The following is a 24,415-nucleotide window of genomic DNA, read 5'->3' as shown; positions in this document are numbered from 1 at the left end:
GAATTGATTTCAATTACCACATCACAGGTGTGCATGTGAATTGATTTCAATTACCACATCACAGGTGTGCATGTGAATTGATTTCAATTGCCACATCACAGGTGTGCATGTGAATTGATTCAATTATCACATCACAGGTGTGCATGTGAATTGATTTCAATCACTACATCACAGGTGTGCATGTGAATTGATTTCAATTACCACATCACAGGTGTGCAAGTGAATTGATTTCAATTACCGCATCACAGGTGTGCAAGTGAATTGATTTCAATTGCCACATCACAGGTGTGCATGTGAATTGATTTCAATTACCACATCACAGGTGTGCAAGTGAATTGATTTCAATTGCCACATCACAGGTGTGCAAGTGAATTGATTTCAATTGCCACATCATAGGTGTTCATGTGAATTGATTTCAATTACCACATCACAGGTGTGCAAGTGAATTGATTTCAATCGCCACATCATAGGTATGCAAGTGAATTGATTTCAATTGCCACATCACAGGTGTGCATGTGAATTGATTTCAATTACCACATCACAGGTGTGCATGTGAATTGATTTCAATCGCCACATCACAGGTGTGCATGTGAATTGATTTCAATCGCCACATCACAGGTGTGCAAGTGAATTGATTTCAATTGCCACATCATAGGTGTGCATGTGAATTGATTTCAATTGCCACATCACAGGTGTGCATGTGAATTGATCAAATTGCCACATCACAGGTGTGCAAGTGCATTGATTTCAATCACTACATCACAGGTGTGCAAGTGAATTGATTTTAATTACCACATCACAGGTGTGCAAGTGAATTGATTTCAATTACCACACCACAGGTGTGTAAGTGAATTGATTTCAATTACCACATCACAGGTGTGCAAGTGAATTGATTTCAATTATCAAATCACAGGGATGCATGTGAATTGATTTCAATTGCCACATCACAGGTGTGCAAGTGAATTGATTTCAATTGCCACATCACAGGTGTGCATGTGAATTGATTTCAATTACCACATCACAGGTGTGCATGTGAATTGATTTCAATCACTACATCACAGGTGTGCATGTGAATTGATTTCAATTACCACATCACAGGTGTGCAAGTGAATTGATTTCAATTACTGCATCACAGGTGTGCAAGTGAATTGATTTCAATTGCCACATCACAGGTGTGCATGTGAATTGATTTCAATTACCACATCACAGGTGTGCAAGTGAATTGATTTCAATTGCCACATCACAGGTGTGCAAGTGAATTGATTTCAATCACCACATCACAGGTGTGCATGTGAATTGATTTCAATTACCACATCACAGGTGTGCATGTGAATTGATTTCAATCGCCACATCACAGGTGTGCATGTGAATTGATTCAATTATCACATCACAGGTGTGCATGTGAATTGATTTCAATCACTACATCACAGGTGTGCAAGTGAATTGATTTCAATTACCACATCACAGGTGTGCATGTGAATTGATTTCAATTACCGCATCACAGGTGCGCAAGTGAATTGATTTCAATTGCCACATCACAGGTGTGCATGTGAATTGATTTCAATTACCACATCACAGGTGTGCAAGTGAATTGATTTCAATTGCCACATCACAGGTGTGCATGTGAATTGATTTCAATTGCAACATCACAGGTGTGCAAGTGAATTGATTTCAATTGCCACATCATAGGTGTGCATGTGAATTGATTTCAATTACCACATCACAGGTGTGCAAGTGAATTGATTTCAATTGCCACATCATAGGTGTGCATGTGAATTGATTTCAATTGCCACATCACAGGTGTGCATGTGAACTGATTTCAATTGCCATATCACAGGTGTGCAAGTGAATTGATTTCAATTGCCACATCATAGGTGTGCATGTGAATTGATTTCAATTGCCACATCACAGGTGTGCAAGTGAATTGATTTCAATTGCCACATCATAGGTGTGCATGTGAATTGATTTCAATTGCCACATCACAGGTGTGCATGTGAATTGATCAAATTGCCACATCACAGGTGTGCAAGTGCATTGATTTCAATTACCACATCACAGGTGTGCATGTGAATTGATTTCAATTACCACATCACAGGTGTGTAAGTGAATTGATTTCAATTGCCACATCACAGGTGTGCAAGTGAATTGATTTCAATTACCACATCACAGGTGTGCATGTGAATTGATTTCAATTACCACATCACAGGTGTGCATGTGAATTGATTTCAATTGCCACATCACAGGTGTGCATGTGAATTGATTCAATTATCACATCACAGGTGTGCATGTGAATTGATTTCAATCACTACATCACAGGTGTGCATGTGAATTGATTTCAATTACCACATCACAGGTGTGCAAGTGAATTGATTTCAATTACCGCATCACAGGTGTGCAAGTGAATTGATTTCAATTGCCACATCACAGGTGTGCATGTGAATTGATTTCAATTACCACATCACAGGTGTGCAAGTGAATTGATTTCAATTGCCACATCACAGGTGTGCAAGTGAATTGATTTCAATTGCCACATCATAGGTGTTCATGTGAATTGATTTCAATTACCACATCACAGGTGTGCAAGTGAATTGATTTCAATCGCCACATCATAGGTGTGCAAGTGAATTGATTTCAATTGCCACATCACAGGTGTGCATGTGAATTGATTTCAATTACCACATCACAGGTGTGCATGTGAATTGATTTCAATCACTACATCACAGGTGTGCATGTGAATTGATTTCAATTACCACATCACAGGTGTGCAAGTGAATTGATTTCAATTACTGCATCACAGGTGTGCAAGTGAATTGATTTCAATTGCCACATCACAGGTGTGCATGTGAATTGATTTCAATTACCACATCACAGGTGTGCAAGTGAATTGATTTCAATTGCCACATCACAGGTGTGCAAGTGAATTGATTTCAATTGCCACATCACAGGTGTGCATGTGAATTGATTTCAATTACCACATCACAGGTGTGCATGTGAATTGATTTCAATCGCCACATCACAGGTGTGCATGTGAATTGATTTCAATCGCCACATCACAGGTGTGCAAGTGAATTGATTTCAATTGCCACATCACAGGTGTGCAAGTGAATTGATTTCAATCACCACATCACAGGTGTGCAAGTGAATTGATTTCAATTGCCACATCACAGGTGTGCATGTGAATTGATTTCAATTACCACATCACAGGTGTGCATGTGAATTGATTTCAATCACTACATCACAGGTGTGCATGTGAATTGATTTCAATTACCACATCACAGGTGTGCAAGTGAATTGATTTCAATTGCCACATCACAGGTGTGCAAGTGAATTGATTTCAATTGCCACATCACAGGTGTGCATGTGAATTGATTTCAATTACCACATCACAGGTGTGCATGTGAATTGATTTCAATCGCCACATCACAGGTGTGCATGTGAATTGATTTCAATCGCCACATCACAGGTGTGCAAGTGAATTGATTTCAATTGCCACATCATAGGTGTGCATGTGAATTGATTTCAATTGCCACATCACAGGTGTGCATGTGAATTGATCAAATTGCCACATCACAGGTGTGCAAGTGCATTGATTTCAATCACTACATCACAGGTGTGCAAGTGAATTGATTTTAATTACCACATCACAGGTGTGCAAGTGAATTGATTTCAATTACCACACCACAGGTGTGTAAGTGAATTGATTTCAATTACCACATCACAGGTGTGCAAGTGAATTGATTTCAATTATCAAATCACAGGGATGCATGTGAATTGATTTCAATTGCCACATCACAGGTGTGCAAGTGAATTGATTTCAATTGCCACATCACAGGTGTGCATGTGAATTGATTTCAATTACCACATCACAGGTGTGCATGTGAATTGATTTCAATCACTACATCACAGGTGTGCATGTGAATTGATTTCAATTACCACATCACAGGTGTGCAAGTGAATTGATTTCAATTACTGCATCACAGGTGTGCAAGTGAATTGATTTCAATTGCCACATCACAGGTGTGCATGTGAATTGATTTCAATTACCACATCACAGGTGTGCAAGTGAATTGATTTCAATTGCCACATCACAGGTGTGCAAGTGAATTGATTTCAATCACCACATCACAGGTGTGCATGTGAATTGATTTCAATTACCACATCACAGGTGTGCATGTGAATTGATTTCAATCGCCACATCACAGGTGTGCATGTGAATTGATTCAATTATCACATCACAGGTGTGCATGTGAATTGATTTCAATCACTACATCACAGGTGTGCAAGTGAATTGATTTCAATTACCACATCACAGGTGTGCATGTGAATTGATTTCAATTACCGCATCACAGGTGCGCAAGTGAATTGATTTCAATTGCCACATCACAGGTGTGCATGTGAATTGATTTCAATTACCACATCACAGGTGTGCAAGTGAATTGATTTCAATTGCCACATCACAGGTGTGCATGTGAATTGATTTCAATTGCAACATCACAGGTGTGCAAGTGAATTGATTTCAATTGCCACATCATAGGTGTGCATGTGAATTGATTTCAATTACCACATCACAGGTGTGCAAGTGAATTGATTTCAATTGCCACATCATAGGTGTGCATGTGAATTGATTTCAATTGCCACATCACAGGTGTGCATGTGAACTGATTTCAATTGCCATATCACAGGTGTGCAAGTGAATTGATTTCAATTGCCACATCATAGGTGTGCATGTGAATTGATTTCAATTGCCACATCACAGGTGTGCAAGTGAATTGATTTCAATTGCCACATCATAGGTGTGCATGTGAATTGATTTCAATTGCCACATCACAGGTGTGCATGTGAATTGATCAAATTGCCACATCACAGGTGTGCAAGTGCATTGATTTCAATTACCACATCACAGGTGTGCATGTGAATTGATTTCAATTACCACATCACAGGTGTGCAAGTGAATTGATTTCAATTGCCACATCACAGGTGTGCAAGTGAATTGATTTCAATTACCACATCACAGGTGTGCATGTGAATTGATTTCAATTACCACATCACAGGTGTGCATGTGAATTGATTTCAATTGCCACATCACAGGTGTGCATGTGAATTGATTCAATTATCACATCACAGGTGTGCATGTGAATTGATTTCAATCACTACATCACAGGTGTGCATGTGAATTGATTTCAATTACCACATCACAGGTGTGCAAGTGAATTGATTTCAATTACCGCATCACAGGTGTGCAAGTGAATTGATTTCAATTGCCACATCACAGGTGTGCATGTGAATTGATTTCAATTACCACATCACAGGTGTGCAAGTGAATTGATTTCAATTGCCACATCACAGGTGTGCAAGTGAATTGATTTCAATTGCCACATCATAGGTGTTCATGTGAATTGATTTCAATTACCACATCACAGGTGTGCAAGTGAATTGATTTCAATCGCCACATCATAGGTGTGCAAGTGAATTGATTTCAATTGCCACATCACAGGTGTGCATGTGAATTGATTTCAATTACCACATCACAGGTGTGCATGTGAATTGATTTCAATCACTACATCACAGGTGTGCATGTGAATTGATTTCAATTACCACATCACAGGTGTGCAAGTGAATTGATTTCAATTACTGCATCACAGGTGTGCAAGTGAATTGATTTCAATTGCCACATCACAGGTGTGCATGTGAATTGATTTCAATTACCACATCACAGGTGTGCAAGTGAATTGATTTCAATTGCCACATCACAGGTGTGCAAGTGAATTGATTTCAATTGCCACATCACAGGTGTGCATGTGAATTGATTTCAATTACCACATCACAGGTGTGCATGTGAATTGATTTCAATCGCCACATCACAGGTGTGCATGTGAATTGATTTCAATCGCCACATCACAGGTGTGCAAGTGAATTGATTTCAATTGCCACATCACAGGTGTGCAAGTGAATTGATTTCAATCACCACATCACAGGTGTGCAAGTGAATTGATTTCAATTGCCACATCACAGGTGTGCATGTGAATTGATTTCAATTACCACATCACAGGTGTGCATGTGAATTGATTTCAATCACTACATCACAGGTGTGCATGTGAATTGATTTCAATTACCACATCACAGGTGTGCAAGTGAATTGATTTCAATTACTGCATCACAGGTGTGCAAGTGAATTGATTTCAATTGCCACATCACAGGTGTGCAAGTGAATTGATTTCAATCACCACATCACAGGTGTGCATGTGAATTGATTTCAATCACCACATCACAGGTGTGCATGTGAATTGATTTCAATCGCCACATCACAGGTGTGCATGTGAATTGATTTCAATCGCCACATCACAGGTGTGCAAGTGAATTGATTTCAATTGCCACATCACAGGTGTGCAAGTGAATTGATTTCAATCACCACATCACAGGTGTGCATGTGAATTGATTTCAATTACCACATCACAGGTGTGCATGTGAATTGATTTCAATCGCCACATCACAGGTGTGCATGTGAATTGATTCAATTATCACATCACAGGTGTGCATGTGAATTGATTTCAATCACTACATCACAGGTGTGCAAGTGAATTGATTTCAATTACCACATCACAGGTGTGCATGTGAATTGATTTCAATCACTACATCACAGGTGTGCATGTGAATTGATTTCAATTACCACATCACAGGTGTGCAAGTGAATTGATTTCAATTACCGCATCACAGGTGCGCAAGTGAATTGATTTCAATTGCCACATCACAGGTGTGCATGTGAATTGATTTCAATTACCACATCACAGGTGTGCAAGTGAATTGATTTCAATTGCCACATCACAGGTGTGCAAGTGAATTGATTTCAATTGCAACATCACAGGTGTGCAAGTGAATTGATTTCAAAAACCACATCATAGGTGTGCATGTGAATTGATTTCAATTACCACATCACAGGTGTGCAAGTGAATTGATTTCAATTGCCACATCATAGGTGTGCATGTGAATTGATTTCAATTGCCACATCACAGGTGTGCATGTGAACTGATTTCAATTGCCACATCACAGGTGTGCAAGTGAATTGATTTCAATTGCCACATCATAGGTGTGCATGTGAATTGATTTCAATTGCCACATCACAGGTGTGCAAGTGAATTGATTTCAATTGCCACATCATAGGTGTGCATGTGAATTGATTTCAATTGCCACATCACAGGTGTGCATGTGAGTTGATCAAATTGCCACATCACAGGTGTGCAAGTGCATTGATTTCAATTACCACATCACAGGTGTGCATGTGAATTGATTTCAATTACCACATCACAGGTGTGCAAGTGAATTGATTTCAATTGCCACATCACAGGTGTGCAAGTGAATTGATTTCAATTACCACATCACAGGTGTGCATGTGAATTGATTTCAATTACCACATCACAGGTGTGCATGTGAATTGATTTCAATTGCCACATCACAGGTGTGCATGTGAATTGATTCAATTATCACATCACAGGTGTGCATGTGAATTGATTTCAATCACTACGTCACAGGTGTGCATGTGAATTGATTTCAATTACCACATCACAGGTGTGCAAGTGAATTGATTTCAATTACCGCATCACAGGTGTGCAAGTGAATTGATTTCAATTGCCACATCACAGGTGTGCATGTGAATTGATTTCAATTACCACATCACAGGTGTGCAAGTGAATTGATTTCAATTGCCACATCACAGGTGTGCAAGTGAATTGATTTCAATTGCCACATCATAGGTGTTCATGTGAATTGATTTCAATTACCACATCACAGGTGTGCAAGTGAATTGATTTCAATCGCCACATCATAGGTGTGCAAGTGAATTGATTTCAATTGCCACATCACAGGTGTGCATGTGAATTGATTTCAATTACCACATCACAGGTGTGCATGTGAATTGATTTCAATCACTACATCACAGGTGTGCATGTGAATTGATTTCAATTACCACATCACAGGTGTGCAAGTGAATTGATTTCAATTACTGCATCACAGGTGTGCAAGTGAATTGATTTCAATTGCCACATCACAGGTGTGCATGTGAATTGATTTCAATTACCACATCACAGGTGTGCAAGTGAATTGATTTCAATTGCCACATCACAGGTGTGCAAGTGAATTGATTTCAATCACCACATCACAGGTGTGCATGTGAATTGATTTCAATTACCACATCACAGGTGTGCATGTGAATTGATTTCAATCGCCACATCACAGGTGTGCATGTGAATTGATTCAATTATCACATCACAGGTGTGCATGTGAATTGATTTCAATCACTACATCACAGGTGTGCAAGTGAATTGATTTCAATTACCACATCACAGGTGTGCATGTGAATTGATTTCAATCACTACATCACAGGTGTGCATGTGAATTGATTTCAATTACCACATCACAGGTGTGCAAGTGAATTGATTTCAATTACCGCATCACAGGTGCGCAAGTGAATTGATTTCAATTGCCACATCACAGGTGTGCATGTGAATTGATTTCAATTACCACATCACAGGTGTGCAAGTGAATTGATTTCAATTGCCACATCACAGGTGTGCAAGTGAATTGATTTCAATTGCAACATCACAGGTGTGCAAGTGAATTGATTTCAAAAACCACATCATAGGTGTGCATGTGAATTGATTTCAATTACCACATCACAGGTGTGCAAGTGAATTAATTTCAATTGCCACATCATAGGTGTGCATGTGAATTGATTTCAATTGCCACATCACAGGTGTGCATGTGAACTGATTTCAATTGCCACATCACAGGTGTGCAAGTGAATTGATTTCAATTGCCACATCATAGGTGTGCATGTGAATTGATTTCAATTGCCACATCACAGGTGTGCAAGTGAATTGATTTCAATTGCCACATCATAGGTGTGCATGTGAATTGATTTCAATTGCCACATCACAGGTGTGCATGTGAATTGATCAAATTGCCACATCACAGGTGTGCAAGTGCATTGATTTCAATTACCACATCACAGGTGTGCATGTGAATTGATTTCAATTACCACATCACAGGTGTGCAAGTGAATTGATTTCAATTGCCACATCACAGGTGTGCAAGTGAATTGATTTCAATTACCACATCACAGGTGTGCATGTGAATTGATTCAATTATCACATCACAGGTGTGCATGTGAATTGATTTCAATCACTACATCACAGGTGTGCATGTGAATTGATTTCAATCACTACATCACAGGTGTGCATGTGAATTGATTTCAATTACCACATCACAGGTGTGCAAGTGAATTGATTTCAATTACCGCATCACAGGTGTGCAAGTGAATTGATTTCAATTGCCACATCACAGGTGTGCATGTGAATTGATTTCAATTACCACATCACAGGTGTGCAAGTGAATTGATTTCAATTGCCACATCATAGGTGTTCATGTGAATTGATTTCAATTACCACATCACAGGTGTGCAAGTGAATTGATTTCAATCGCCACATCATAGGTGTGCATGTGAATTGATTTCAATTGCCACATCACAGGTGTGCATGTGAATTGATTTCAATCACTACATCACAGGTGTGCAAGTGAATTGATTTCAATCGCCACATCATAGGTGTGCATGTGAATTGATTTCAATTGCCACATCACAGGTGTGCATGTGAATTGATTTCAATTGCCACATCACAGGTGTGCAAGTGAATTGATTTCAATTACCACATCACAGGTGTGCATGTGAATTGATTTCAATTGCCACATCACAGGTGTGCATGTGAATTGATTTCAATTGCCACATCATAGGTGTGCATGTGAATTGATTTCAATTACCGCATCATAGGTGTGCAAGTGAATTGATTTAAATTGCCACATCACAGGTGTGCATGTGAATTGATTTCAATTGCCACATCACAGATGTACATGTTAATTGGTTTCAATTACCAAATCACAGGGATGCATGTGAATTGATTTCAATTACCACATCACAGGTGTGCATGTGAATTGATTTCAATTACCACATCACAGGTGTGCAAGTGAATTGATTTCAATTGCCACATCACATGTGTGCATGTGAATTGATTTCAATTACCACATCACAGGTGTGCAAGTGAATTGATTTCAATTGCCACATCACAGGGATGCATGTGAATTGATTTCAATTACCACATCACAGGTGTGCATGTGAATTGATTTCAATTACCACATCACAGATGTACATGTTAATTGGTTTCAATTACCAAATCACAGGGATGCATGTGAATTGATTTCAATTACCACATCACAGGTGTGCATGTGAATTGATTTCAATTACCACATCACAGGTGTGCATGTGAATTGATTTCAATTACCACATCACAGATGTACATGTTAATTGGTTTCAATTACCAAATCTCAGGGATGCATGTGAATTGATTTCAATTACCACATCACAGGTGAGAAATTTCAAATTCATGTTTGATATTTTATACATAAGAATTGTCATTACGATATTTTTAATAAAGCTGTAAACACTACAAATTTAAAGCATAAAAAGCAAGTTCATTGAGTAGGTAGAAAGTAAAATCCTTTTATTGAGTAGGACCCCAGGCACAGAATGCCCATAAACAGTACCATAACTCATGTCCCCGTGACAACTCAAAGGTTAAAGGTCATGTTTAGGTATCCTGCATTGCCTAATGAAGCCTATCCCGAGGGAATGATTGTTCAGTTTTACATGTATTCTGTGTTGTTATTTAATTAAAGCAAGTTTATTGGTGGAGAGAGACGAGGAAACACAAACTTCACTCACGTATTAGTTTCACTTCAGCAAAATTATTCTGCCGAGTGTTAATAAGAATGTCCTGACAAATTTCAGGTTTTTCCTAAAAACAAACAAATTAATTGTTGCTACTGCTACAATACTTTATTTCCAGGGATGCAAACCAATCATTACTGGTGCTGGAATTTCATTAACATTAATGAAGATGACAATTCAGGTAAGCAAGATACGATATGCAGGTCAAAGGTCATACACACAATCTAAATGTAATGATTTACCGTGGTGCTGTTACATACAAAAATAAAAAAAAAAAACTATTGAACACATATTTGCTAGCAATTAGTGTCTTTGTCAGGTGGTATCTATTATTACCAATGCTTTCTCGGCACCTATGAATGTACTAATTTTACCAATTTGACATTTTTTGATTCTGAATAGACTAAATTAACTGTCTTCTCAGAGTAACATTCTCTGAAAGGCACTTTTGTTCCATCAGCTTTTATAAGTATGCAAATAAAGTGCAATTATGTGTCTGAGAGTCAATGCAGGACACATCCTACCAATCTAGGTAGATTGTCAAAATTGATTTTTCTCTCTGTACACCCTACTGTATAAAAACCTTACCAATAACGCATTTTCTCTCTGTACACCCTACTGTATAAAAACCTTACCAATAACGCATTTTCTCTCTGTACACCCTACTGTATAAAAACCTTACCAATAACGCATTTTCTCTCTGTACACCCTACTGTATAAAAACCTTACCAATAACGCATTTTCTCTCTGTACACCCTACTGTATAAAAACCTTACCAATAACGCATTTTCTCTCTGTACACCCTACTGTATAAAAACCTTACCAATAACGCATTTTCTCTCTGTACACCCTACTGTATAAAAACCTTACCAATAACGCATTTTCTCTCTGTACACCCTACTGTATAAAAACCTTACCAATAACGCATTTTCTCTCTGTACACCCTACTGTATAAAAACCTTACCAATAACGCATTTTCTCTCTGTACACCCTACTGTATAAAAACCTTACCAATAACGCATTTTCTCTCTGTACACCCTACTGTATAAAAACCTTACCAATAACGCATTTTCTCTCTGTACACCCTACTGTATAAAAACCTTACCAATAACGCATTTTCTCTCTGTACACCCTACTGTATAAAAACCTTACCAATAACGCATTTTCTCTCTGTACACCCTACTGTATAAAAACCTTACCAATAACGCATTTTCTCTCTGTACACCCTACTGTATAAAAACCTTACCAATAACGCATTTTCTCTCTGTACACCCTACTGTATAAAAACCTTACCAATAACGCATTTTCTCTCTGTACACCCTACTGTATAAAAACCTTACCAATAACGCATTTTCTCTCTGTACACCCTACTGTATAAAAACCTTACCAATAACGCATTTTCTCTCTGTACACCCTACTGTATAAAAACCTTACCAATAACGCATTTTCTCTCTGTACACCCTACTGTATAAAAACCTTACCAATAACGCATTTTCTCTCTGTACACCCTACTGTATAAAAACCTTACCAATAACGCATTTTCTCTCTGTACAACCTACTGTATAAAAACCTTACCAATAACGCATTTTCTCTCTGTACAACCTACTGTATAAAAACCTTACCAATAACGCATTTTCTCTCTGTACAACCTACTGTATAAAAACCTTACCAATAACGCATTTTCTCTCTGTACACCCTACTGTATAAAAACCTTACCAATAACGCATTTTCTCTCTGTACAACCTACTGTATAAAAACCTTACCAATAACGCATTTTCTCTCTGTACAACCTACTGTATAAAAACCTTACCAATAACGCATTTTCTCTCTGTACAACCTACTGTATAAAAACCTTACCAATAACGCATTTTCTCTCTGTACAACCTACTGTATAAAAACCTTACCAATAACGCAGGCTAGTACATTTGTATATGCAATAGTGCAAGGTAATATTCCACAAAAATATACACATTTTTTCTAATTGTCCTGGCAAACATGAGGAAATTACCGTACAAATTTTAATTTTATAACTTTTATAAAACCTACTGTATCAACTAATGAACAATATATATATTCTTTCCTGGTATGCTAAACTGTAAACAAGCCGCCTCTTGGCTGAGATAGCTCCGCTGTTAGCAATGCACATTTCAAGAACTAAAGATATCATTAGAAAATGAACAAATCTGAGAGGTCTACCTGAGGTACCTATATGTATAATATCAAAGCAATCGGACTTGCAGTTTTTAACATGAAGTCAAAAATATCACTTTTTTACCAAAAATGATAAAATATTCATCCAAATTATAAAACTGAAGATATTATCATGAAATATAAATAAATCTGAGAGAGCAATCAAGACTTGAGATTTTTAACAAGAAGTCAAAAATATCACTTTTTACCAAAAAAGACAAAAATATTTATCAAAATTAGAGAATTAAAGATATCATCACGAAATGAACAAATCAAAGAGAGGTCTGCCTAAGGTACATAAACCAAGAATCAAAGCATTCAGGTTTGTAGTTTTCAAGAAGAAGTCACAAAAATAAAAAGTTGACACGAACAACGACAGACAATAACTCCGCTCGACAAAATCGACAGCAGGGCTAAAAAAAGAGTGTCTTTAATTCATATTTTAGAATTGTGAAATCACAAAATTCTAGCATAAACTTTAAAGTTATTTCTCTTATTTTTTTTCGTTTATATGAATATCATATCTTGTTTTCGTATTAATTCAAGGGGATTAAAATGAAAACAACACATCAAATACAAATCTGAGAAGCGGGTAAGGAAATATACAAACAAAATGATACCAGATGAGTAATTTTTTGAAATGTACATCAATCAGAGTATGTGAGAGAAATGATATGTTAGACGAATACACTCACAAATGGGCAAAGAGGATCCAAATTATAACTTTATAAATTTTCAACCATCTCCTGTTTTCTATACATACACATAGATGACGGTGAACGGTTCAAGCACATAGATGACAGTGAACGGTTCAAGCATCTCAACAATGTTGACATTTGTTATATTCATTGTTAGCATTTTAAAATAAGTCAAGTGTGTTGAGTGACAACTGTCTTAAAATTCCCATTAGAGAACAACTGCTCATTAAGTTAATATATCGTCATGGTAATAATACCATTCACTGGTAATGAGCTACCGGTACTTGAAAATGCAAGTGTTTTTTTCCTCCACATCCGCGAAAGAAATGTCAGGAAATGGCACCTCAATCTGTCATTTTCTATCACGTCTTGTTTACGAGGTTCAAGACTGAATTTAAGAATGACGTACAGACGTAAATATAAATCAAACAATTTTTGCTATGCGGGTAGAAATGTCAACTCATCACTACAGCAGTGATTATTTTTAGAAGTAATAACTGATTAATAATCAGTTATTAGGATTTAATAAAATAACCTTTAACTGTAGTGATTAAACTTTGAAGTGCAACCAGTCCATAATTAACTTTCAAATATAATTGTTTACAGTTATATGACCAAAAGTGATTAAGATACTGTAAACAGATTAGTTTCCCGTTGCCCAGATTTTGCACTATTTAATTATTTAATAGCATTCAAGAGGATAACAGTTCATGAAAGTCGCTGTGACTGTGTGTCTTTAAGTAACCCCACGAAACACTTAGATGTTCAATAACCAATTTGTGAAAATTTGACTCGCATAAAAGTTAGAGCAGTTCATAGATTTTCATTCACAAAGGTTAAGAAAAAAAACATTTTCTGTTTCATGTTACCCACCTGCCAAAACAGACGATGCCTGGACAGTAAAAATACAAAATTAAAAAAAAAGTGTCAATTTCCGGGTCATCGCCAATGGCAACAAGTTAAGCATAATCTGCAGTGAAAATTCTTCTCATCTCAAGTACAATTTCAGTGTCTGTCTTGTGTTTAACTATTGCATGTCTATTGTATGAAATTGATCTATGCAAGACAGGGGTATGAACACGCTGAAAAAAAGACGAAAGGACCCTTTCTTACGAGGACTAATTACATGCACTTACTTGTGCATGAGAGAGCAAAGATTGTGAGAGTTTCCCGGGGAGCTACAAACTATCCGAGTGCAGCCAGTGGACAAACGACACTTGTCATAGCAATTAAATCACAGGAAAACACATGTCATAACATCAGTTGGCACCTAAACATAAATTAATATTAGGGTTATCATATTTGGCTGTCCATATTTTTTCAGCACTCGGAACAAATCAACGATTAGTTCTGTTAAAACCAAATGACAACCATGACATGACAAGCAAGCAGCTCTTACAGGATTACAATGATTTCATGAAGTGGACACATGTCAGTCATTCGGTGTAAACCCATTTCCTGTCCTTTTTTGCCCTTCATTGATTGAATCATAAGAACACACAAAATGTTACACAGTCACCTTGTACACAACAGGTTGATATGAAGTACTGACATAATGTAATAACTCACACTTAATATGGTTAGTTGTATTACATATTGTATGCCTGGACCCATGCTGGGTAGATACATATAGTCCTTCCACTTTATTAATAGCGTATTACATTCAGAAACTATAAATATGTTTTGTTGCTATTTCGCAATGCAATTTAAAATATAATAATGATCTTGCAATTTAATAAAAAAAAAAAAAAAAAAAAAAAAAAAAGTCTACTTACATCCTATGAGCATGACGCAGATTGAGAATATTTTCTCAGAGTTGGTATTCGGTGAAACATTTCCGAATCCCACACTTGTTAAGCTGCTGAATGTGAAATATAATGCAGTAATGTACTTTGATTTCATTGTAGGTCCACTATTCGTAGCATTATCAAAATAAGGCTGGTGAGTCTGCTTGGCTAAGTGGTCTAGCCAGCCTATTTTATATTTTAACATGGGTCTTTCCACGTTGCCTATAGCGTACCAAATACACGCTAACCAATGAGCAATTAAGGCGAATGTACACATAAGAAGCAAAAGTACAGCCGCTCCATATTCTGAGTATCGATCCAGTTTTCTGGCGACTCTTACCAGACGTAGCAGACGAGCAGTTTTCAGTAGTCCAATAAGCGTAGCAGTCTGTAATATCAACAAAAAGACAGTTTAATAGAAAAGGTTTGTATGAATAGCTAACTTCCCTCAGGAGTTTAGATTAACAAGTAATCCTATTGATTTAGGTTCTCTAATCTATGAAGATTAGTATGTCAGCTTAGTGTATTGCGGTCTAGAAATCAGCTATTGTGGTGAGGTCAGTATTTTGTTTGGAAAATCTGCTGGTGATCGTAAATACGAAATTCATGTTGATATTAAATCTAAAGTAAACTATTTTTGATTTATGTGTTATATAATACGTAAACATTTTTTTCTTCTAAATTTTAACTTGGGCAAAAAAAACAGGATCAACTTTTGATCAACTCCCCCACCCATTCCTCTAATTTTGGGGGGATTGCATATATTTGCCAAAAAAATAAAATAGGAATATTTGTTGGTCAATAAAAAATTTGTTTTGTTTTTTTCTGCTCTAGAACATTTTCCTTTTTTAAAAAATATAGCTTAATGTATTACATACCAGTAATATTCATGGTTATAAATTGTTAACTAACACAAGAACATTGATAATATTCTGAGCTGTGTCAGTTTTACTGAAGTATGGCAAGTCATGCCAATCCATGAATCAAATACATTAGGCACAGTAAGGAGACATATTTTTTTCAGAAATGTTTGAAATCACATGCACCAAAATATACATGCATATACGAGTCACAATATAGTAACCAAACTAATTTAAAAAAAATTCATTGTTGTATATGGCCAATAATGTCATTTAATTCTCAATGGATAACTAAAGAACATATGATGATTTACAGGAAAATAAAATATAGCTGAAAAAAAAAACATTTGCCAGCTGTTTCTTAATGGGCACATTTTTTTTTTCTGTCAAATTTTCAACAAAATATTTTATTGAGGCCCAATTTATTAAATTGGTTTGACAATCATGCAATTCACCTGAAAATTATCTGAATAAGAAGAGGACACACTATATTCAAATTTAAATCAGCTGTAATAGAATACAGCATAATGATCAAATACTAATATGTAAATTAGGTGATTATTATGCACATAGATTTGAGTCATCTGACTCAGACTTGAAATACAGACATTTGTGCAAAAAACAGATGGCCAATTGACTTCAACAATCAGATTGTGTGGATCGCAATGGGTGTTATAACAAGCCAAATTTATAAAGTCGGTATTTGAAGACTCAACTTATTTCTTTACTAAAAAAAAATCTGAAATCCAGGAATGAAACAATTGTGAACAAATAATATTCTGGCAATTGCTAAATAATGGTTTGGGGTAAATGAGAATAAGGACTTAGAGTATAAGGTCAGTCATATTATTTTGTTCTCTGTACAATTTGTATAAACACTTGCCACCCAGGCAGGTGTCGATAGGTTGACTGTTAGTTAGGATGATAATCAATAAACTCAGTTATAATCGACTTTTTAAGACCATCAAACACATACTTTTCACAAAATAAAACTGTAGCAGGTATTGTCTTAATGAAAATCGTAACAGAAGTTTCTAAAATACTGTCCTTTCTCCATATGAAGCATACGTACACTTCTACACATTTTTGTAGTGTAGAGTCACTCCATCAAAGCATTACAGCAAAAGGCCAACACAGAAAAAAAAAACACATTCAAAAATCAAGTCTTATAATATGTCTAATTTCTGTTGTCATAATTTTTTTAACCATTAGAAAAAAATTAAATAAATATAAATGAATAAATAGGTTTAAAAAAAAACAAATTACAGAAGTTGTGAATACTGAGATGGGAGATTGATCGTGGATATGCTAGAAAGTTTACCGATAATGCACAGTGGTGAGGAGCATTTGCCAGGGATAGAATGTACATTCCTCTTAATTGTCACCTTTCTTTACGAGATGCAATGCTACAAAAGCAATTGATAAGTTCCATTACAAAAGACACACACAGATAAGCTGAAATTGGATCTCAGGATAACACAAACGAAATGAGATTATTACAGAGCAGATTTGGATCACGTTTGCATGTAATTGAACACCTGAAATACTACATTCTGAAAATATCATTCAATTAACCAGCGTTTTCAACATGCGTGTCAAGAAATCCAGTAGGTACAATTTACACACTATGTATATTTGTATATACGCAAAAAACAAACATCATCTAATTAACTTGTTTTTTTTCATTAATTTTGCGAGTAATGATAGCTTTGATTGGATTTTTATTAATTAGTGACATAATATATTACCGGTAGATTATTTTTACGTGAGGAAAAAAAGCTTAGGGCTAATAATGAGTTAAGTATTATGAAAATTTGTCAATGTACATAGATTTCCCCCGTTGCTAAAACACTCAAGTACAGACTTTTATTTCAAAATTCCACAGAAACTAGTAAACTAATGACCCAAGTTCTATGAATAAAGACGAGGAAGATAAAGCGAAAGTGTGTGCAGAGTTCAAAATATATTTTCCATCTACAATTAAATACCAAGCATGTCAGTTTATATATAAATGCAAAGAGGTAATGTTTGATAATACAACAGTTACTAACGTCACAAAGTTACGAATAATATGTAATCTAGTGCTTGAGGCAGAATGATGACGTCATGTTAACAGAGTCAATTGATCTGTTCTGTTGGAATCAACCACACCTGAACAAGCACAAACAGCTGCCGATCTTAATCAAGGTTATTCATCTGAGGTTTAAACGACTTAAGTCGGTCTCCCACTGGCGCAAAGCAAGTCACTTGCAAGAAGGCTGGGGTATGTATTTTTGTCACACATAGAATTCAAACCACTATACAAAGTATTGTGACATATTAGAAAACTAAATTCCTATCTCAAGATGACAACACATATTAAGCAACCTACCGAATAGTCCACTGCCCGGTTATCAATTTTGAATACTGTAGAATACTTTATTTTCGCTTCCATACAAAACACCCAAAATGCCTTTTCAGCGAAAATTAATTCTAGCTAAAATAAAGTATTTCACAGTATATCACTTGAATTTGCATGGTACATTTATATTTCAAATTGTGAGAGAACATTACTTATCAATGTAAATGAAACAATCCTGGAAAGAGTTTCAGAGAAGAAGTTGAAAATTCCTTATTGCAAAATAAATGTAATTGTCCATTCCAAGTTGCATTATTCATAGAAATATTGTGAAGGTCATATGTCTATATCTTCCAATTTTCAGAATTTCTTTCTCTCACAATTCGCATTCTTGAACTTTTCTGATTGATGCGATGTAATATACTGCACTGCACCATTTGAAAGCATTTACTTGTAAGCGTTAGTGAGATTGTATTTCCGACTGCTTAAACATGCAAATAACTGTCCACATCATTATTACACAGTTGTGATGCATGGATAATATGTAAAGTAATGTCTATTCCTTGCTGTTGGATTTAACAGAATTATCCATTTCCACATCTTTCTTGACTTATATGCAAATTAGCGAACACATCAGGGTATTGATACAAGGCCAACCTAATGACTAATGTGTTCTCATGCATGTGGAGATGAGACTGTCAATATCTGCATGGATACAACTAACAATGAATAATGAATCAAAGTAAAGAGCGCCTATATGATCAATTTCGAAAGAATTCTACTGAAATTCAAGACCTTATACAAACAAATTGTATCTAAGGAAAGTGCCAGAGAAAGTGTTGGTTAAACCACTTACCTCATCTGTCTCTGATCCAAATAGTAAGAGATCAAATGGAATGGCAGCAACTACATCAATGAGAAACCAGCCTTTAAAGTAATGTACAGCAATTTTGCCTGGGTGTGAAACAACTTCATCGTTCTTATTCACATAGGTTGTCCGAAAATTTATTAAAATATCAATAATAAACATGACATCCACTATCAAGTCAATTATGACAAGTGGATCTCCATAGCGATTAGAAGCTCCGTAGTTCACTCGTGTTTCAGGATCTTTATTCAACTTGGTCCTTTTTTCATCCTCGTTCAACAAAAATGCAGCAACGTAAGGTGTAAATATGGCGGTATAGATAACAAGTAAAAGAATAATCCAGTCCCATACTGCTTTGAAAGGGGAATAGTGAAGTATTGTCCATCTATGTATCCTTGGTTGTTGTAACTTGTATTCAGGTAAGACATCAGCACCAAGAGAGAGGACCTGTAATCAACCACATTAATGTCACCAATTGACAAATCTTCAAACAAAAATCAAAGAATGCTTAGAAAGAACATCCATGTGCTCAGGGAATTGGATACAAGAAATAAATATAGTTCGGCCGTGTGAGAATCATAATTGCCTGAAAGTAATTTGATCCACAATATTGAAGTAGAGAAACAGGGAACCCCAACATTTAAACCCTCTATGTGCCTATGTTTTATGGTTGAACTGCTAAAAATAGAGAATTATGCAAATTAGATATTAATTAATTTTCACAATAATCAGGCATGTGGGTTGTCCAAGTTTCATTGAAATATGCTTAAAATACACAATGAATCTTGTTTCATTGAAATCTTGATGTAAATACTGAAATAACTAATTACTGGCTAATTATCATCAACTTAGGTATTATTATGCACAGATTCCCTGCATATTTTAATAAGATCTGTGCATTACTCCAATGCATCTATATATCAAAGGCTGTTTCAAATATGAATCAAACAGCAGTAAATTGTCTAATTATTATGCAAAAAAGGTAATTAATAAAGAGAGCTTTTATACCATAACCCAATCATGTTTGTGCAACACTGCAATGATGTATCAAGTTTCAATGAAATATGTTCTTGATAAATCAGTGGGAGAGCTAAAAATTGGCTAATTATTATGCAAATATATTCATTAATATGCATGGTGTCAATCAAAAACTAACTAGGTCTGCATCTTGTCCTAGAGTATCTACCTGTATACACTAAATTTCCCATAATTCTGAAAAGTGGTTCTTCAGATACTGGCGGAACAGACATACAGACATTGGGTATCCCAGAGTCAAAAAAAATTTGTTTCTTACATCACTTAAAATTGAAAATATCAAACTAAAAAATTGGAGAGAATATAAAATTACAACCAATTAGAATTAAGTGCATATTTTGATTATCACAGCCAATTTCAACCAGATGTCGATAAAAAAAATATTCACATAAAAAAATGATTGAGTGTATATAATAGTAAATCAGTTTATATATAGCTGTAAATTAAAGGTTTATAGAATGTCAGAATCAAACCACTGCACATGTGAACAGTTACACTCCCGGAATTGCCAGTGGATGGTAACTATTGCAGTTGATATAACACAATTTAGTATCATGCATTTATTATGCAGGTAAGAATAAAATTTGAAGTCAAGGAATTTTGGCAATCATATTAAGCATTTAGACATTGAAGACAAATGTTGATCTGAATGACAGAGGAAAAGTTATTTATGTAGGTGAGATATTCACAATGGTTTCACACGATAAGCATTGAATTGCATCACAGAATTATTTTGTTGGCATTGGTTTTTGAAAGCATAAAAACGTAAAACTAAAATGAGGATTGTAAACTTATACAATATATAGCATCCAGAAGCACAAATGTTATTACAAATTTATTAAAATATATTGTGGACAACAATAATATTATATTAAGGAGGGAGACACTCAATGAATACATTACCATATAGTGTGGACAGGAGTCATATTACATTAGAAAGAGAAACACCGACAATACCAAACAGTATGGACAGCAATGATATAACTCAGTGAATACAACAGCATATAGTGTTGACAACAATAATATATTACACTATTGGAATGTGTTTTGATATCTTGTGAAACAACTATAAATATTTCGGTAATCTTGACAACAAATTGCTTTTTGTTCTATCATCACTCACTGTCAAATAATCCGCTGAGAAAACAAAATTACACAACAAGTCATCTCAAGTATCCATAATAACATTATTCTGTCTTAGATAACTGACAACAGTTGAATTAATGAAAAAGGCAACGTAATTGTCATGTCATTCTCGATATAGGGGGCCATGCAATGTAAAAAACAAAGATAAAATTACCTGAATTAAATGTGGCAAAATGTATATACAAAATACATAAGATAGGAATACCATTAAAGAAGTTGACTCAAGTTAATAATACTAAAGTAAGTCAACATTGGAAAGCTAAGGGGCATTGTCAAAGTTCACCGTTACATTGAAGGACAGAACAGACGACTACTGCAACAACACGTATAGGTAGCAAAAATTTGATTTTTGAGGTACTTTTCATTTTAAATTGTTAATTTCATTGATCAGAAGCTCTTACATTGTTTAGAACAGTGAAATAATTCATTGCACAGTATATAAAAGTTCCCAATCACTGCCCACAGTACAGCTGTAATAATGTACAAAGATTACTGAGCAAGCATACAACAGTTACTCTCCATCTATACAACACTGTGCCCACATTCACTGAGAAAGCATACAACAGTCACTCTCCACCCATAGAACAAGACTGTACTCACATTCACTGAGCAAGCATGCAACAGTCACTCTCCACCCATAGATCAAGACTGTACTCACATTCACTGAGCAAGCATACAACAGTCACTCTCCACCCATAGAACAAGACTGTACACACATTCACTGAGCAAGCATACAACAGTCACTCTCCATCCATAGAACAAGACTGTACTCACATTCACTGAGCAAGCATACAACAGTCACTCTCCACCCATAGTACAACACTGTGCCCATATTCACTGAGCAGCAGTCCTTCTACCAATAGTACAACACTGCCCATATTCACTGAGGAAGCATACAACAGTCACTCTCCACTCATAGTACAACACTGTGCCCATATTCACTGAGCAGCAGTCAGTCTACCAATAGTACAACACTATGCCCATATTCACTGAGCAAGCATACAATAGTCACTCTCCACTCAGCATAGTACAACACTGTTCCCATATTCACTGAGCAGCAGTCACTCTACCAATAGTACAACACTATGCCCATATTCACTGAGCAGGCATACAACAGTCACTCTCCACTCGTTGTAAAACACTGTGCCCATATTCACTAAGCAGCAGTCACTCTACCAATAGTACAACACTATGCACATATTCACTGAGCAAGCATACAACTCTCACTCTCCACTCATAGTACAACACTGTGCCTATATTCACTGAGCAAGCATACAACAGTCACTCTCCACCCATAGTACAACTCTGTGCCCATATTCACTGAGCAAGCATACAACATTAACAGTCACTCTCCACCCAGATTACAACTCTGTGCCCATATTCACTGAGCAAGCATACAACATTAACAGTCACTCTCCACCCAGATTACAACTCTGTGCCCATATTCACTGAGCAAGCATACAAAAGTCACTCTCCACCCATAGTACAACTCTGTGCCCATATTCACTGAGAAAGCATACAACAGTCACTCTTCATCCAGATTACAACTCTGTGCAAGCATACAACAGTCACTCTCCACCTACATTTTTGTATAGTACAACACTGTGTCCATATTTACTGAGCAAACATACATACTGAATAAGCTGTGTACAATTTAAACGATTACAAATATATTTTCGGACAAAACAACAAAGAATTAGTATACAGACTATTTTTAGTTTTTTTTAATTGGCTAACATCAAGACAGACTAGACTACGTGTAAATCAATAGTGGCTGCCAACAATGTTATATTAATCAAGAGTAAAAGTGCATGCACTTATAGTTCAGAACAAAAATGGAAATGGTACATGCCTATGTTTGTTATCATTAAGTTAGAGAATTTTGTTTATTATTCAAGCAATGTATGAAGTGGTTCATGCATATCATGTTTCTTATAATATCAATATTCATATCTGATATATGAAATGCAATAATAATGTGAATTTGGCAGACTCTAGATATACAGTGCATAAAGACATGAAGATTTTTTGTTGTAACATGAAAATTATACTCAATCTTTTTTGAGAAGTATTATTTCAACAAAATTCTTATTTTATATATTTACTAAATGTTTAGAATATGCTTCTAATTTTCTTCTAGTTATATAAGTATGTTCTACCAGATGCAACACAATATAATACACTGCCATAAAGATTCTAAACGATCAATTGATACTACTCTCGTGGCAATAGAGACATTCCTTTCATCTTCATAAATATTTATAAATTTCTCAATTCAAACTGAAACAAAAGGTTTCTATTGACCGATTGAATAACACTGGAACATTTCGAAATGATGTTGATGCACACTTTGCATGTTGATTGTCCTGCTAGATTCGACCACAATTGACATTTCAAGCTATTTATAAAGATACCATTGTTGCACTGAGAGTACATGGAACCAAGTGAAATAGTTGTTTGCCAGGGCACATTTGGAATATCATACACACATTATTACAGAAAAAAACAATAATAATTTAATATTTTATAATATAATATTTTATGTTTTAAATAAAACATTAAATTTCTTTCCTCTGCACCTATAGCCATACATGAAATTGAAACACTTGTCCGATGGGCATTATTATTTAATAAATATATAATGTTAGGTTCAAACAGGGAAGTATCATACTCAGCAATCTGTCTGAAGGAACATTGAAATATCAACTGTAGCACAGCTCAA

General features: G+C 35.7%; 1 protein-coding gene across 1 annotated transcript in view; it reads right to left on the bottom strand.

The window, feature by feature from the left end:
• The window catches only part of LOC100371738 (voltage-gated inwardly rectifying potassium channel KCNH6-like), a 189,221-nt gene that overhangs the window by 24,613 nt on the left and 140,193 nt on the right, over positions 1–24,415 (bottom strand). Inside the window, exons 7-8 of the mRNA XM_085501340.1 lie at positions 19,501–19,959; positions 15,435–15,834 (exon numbers count right to left, since the gene is read on the bottom strand). Coding sequence (XP_085357466.1) covers positions 15,435–15,834; positions 19,501–19,959 — 859 coding nt within the window. The remainder of the gene's footprint in view (positions 1–15,434; positions 15,835–19,500; positions 19,960–24,415) is intronic.

The sequence above is a fragment of the Saccoglossus kowalevskii genome, chromosome 7, assembly GCF_978046115.1.
Source record: "Saccoglossus kowalevskii chromosome 7, keSacKowa6.1, whole genome shotgun sequence".
Taxonomy (NCBI): domain Eukaryota; kingdom Metazoa; phylum Hemichordata; class Enteropneusta; family Harrimaniidae; genus Saccoglossus; species Saccoglossus kowalevskii.
The sequence above is the reverse complement of the archived record's forward strand: the minus strand, read 5'-3'. Positions and strand labels throughout refer to the sequence as shown.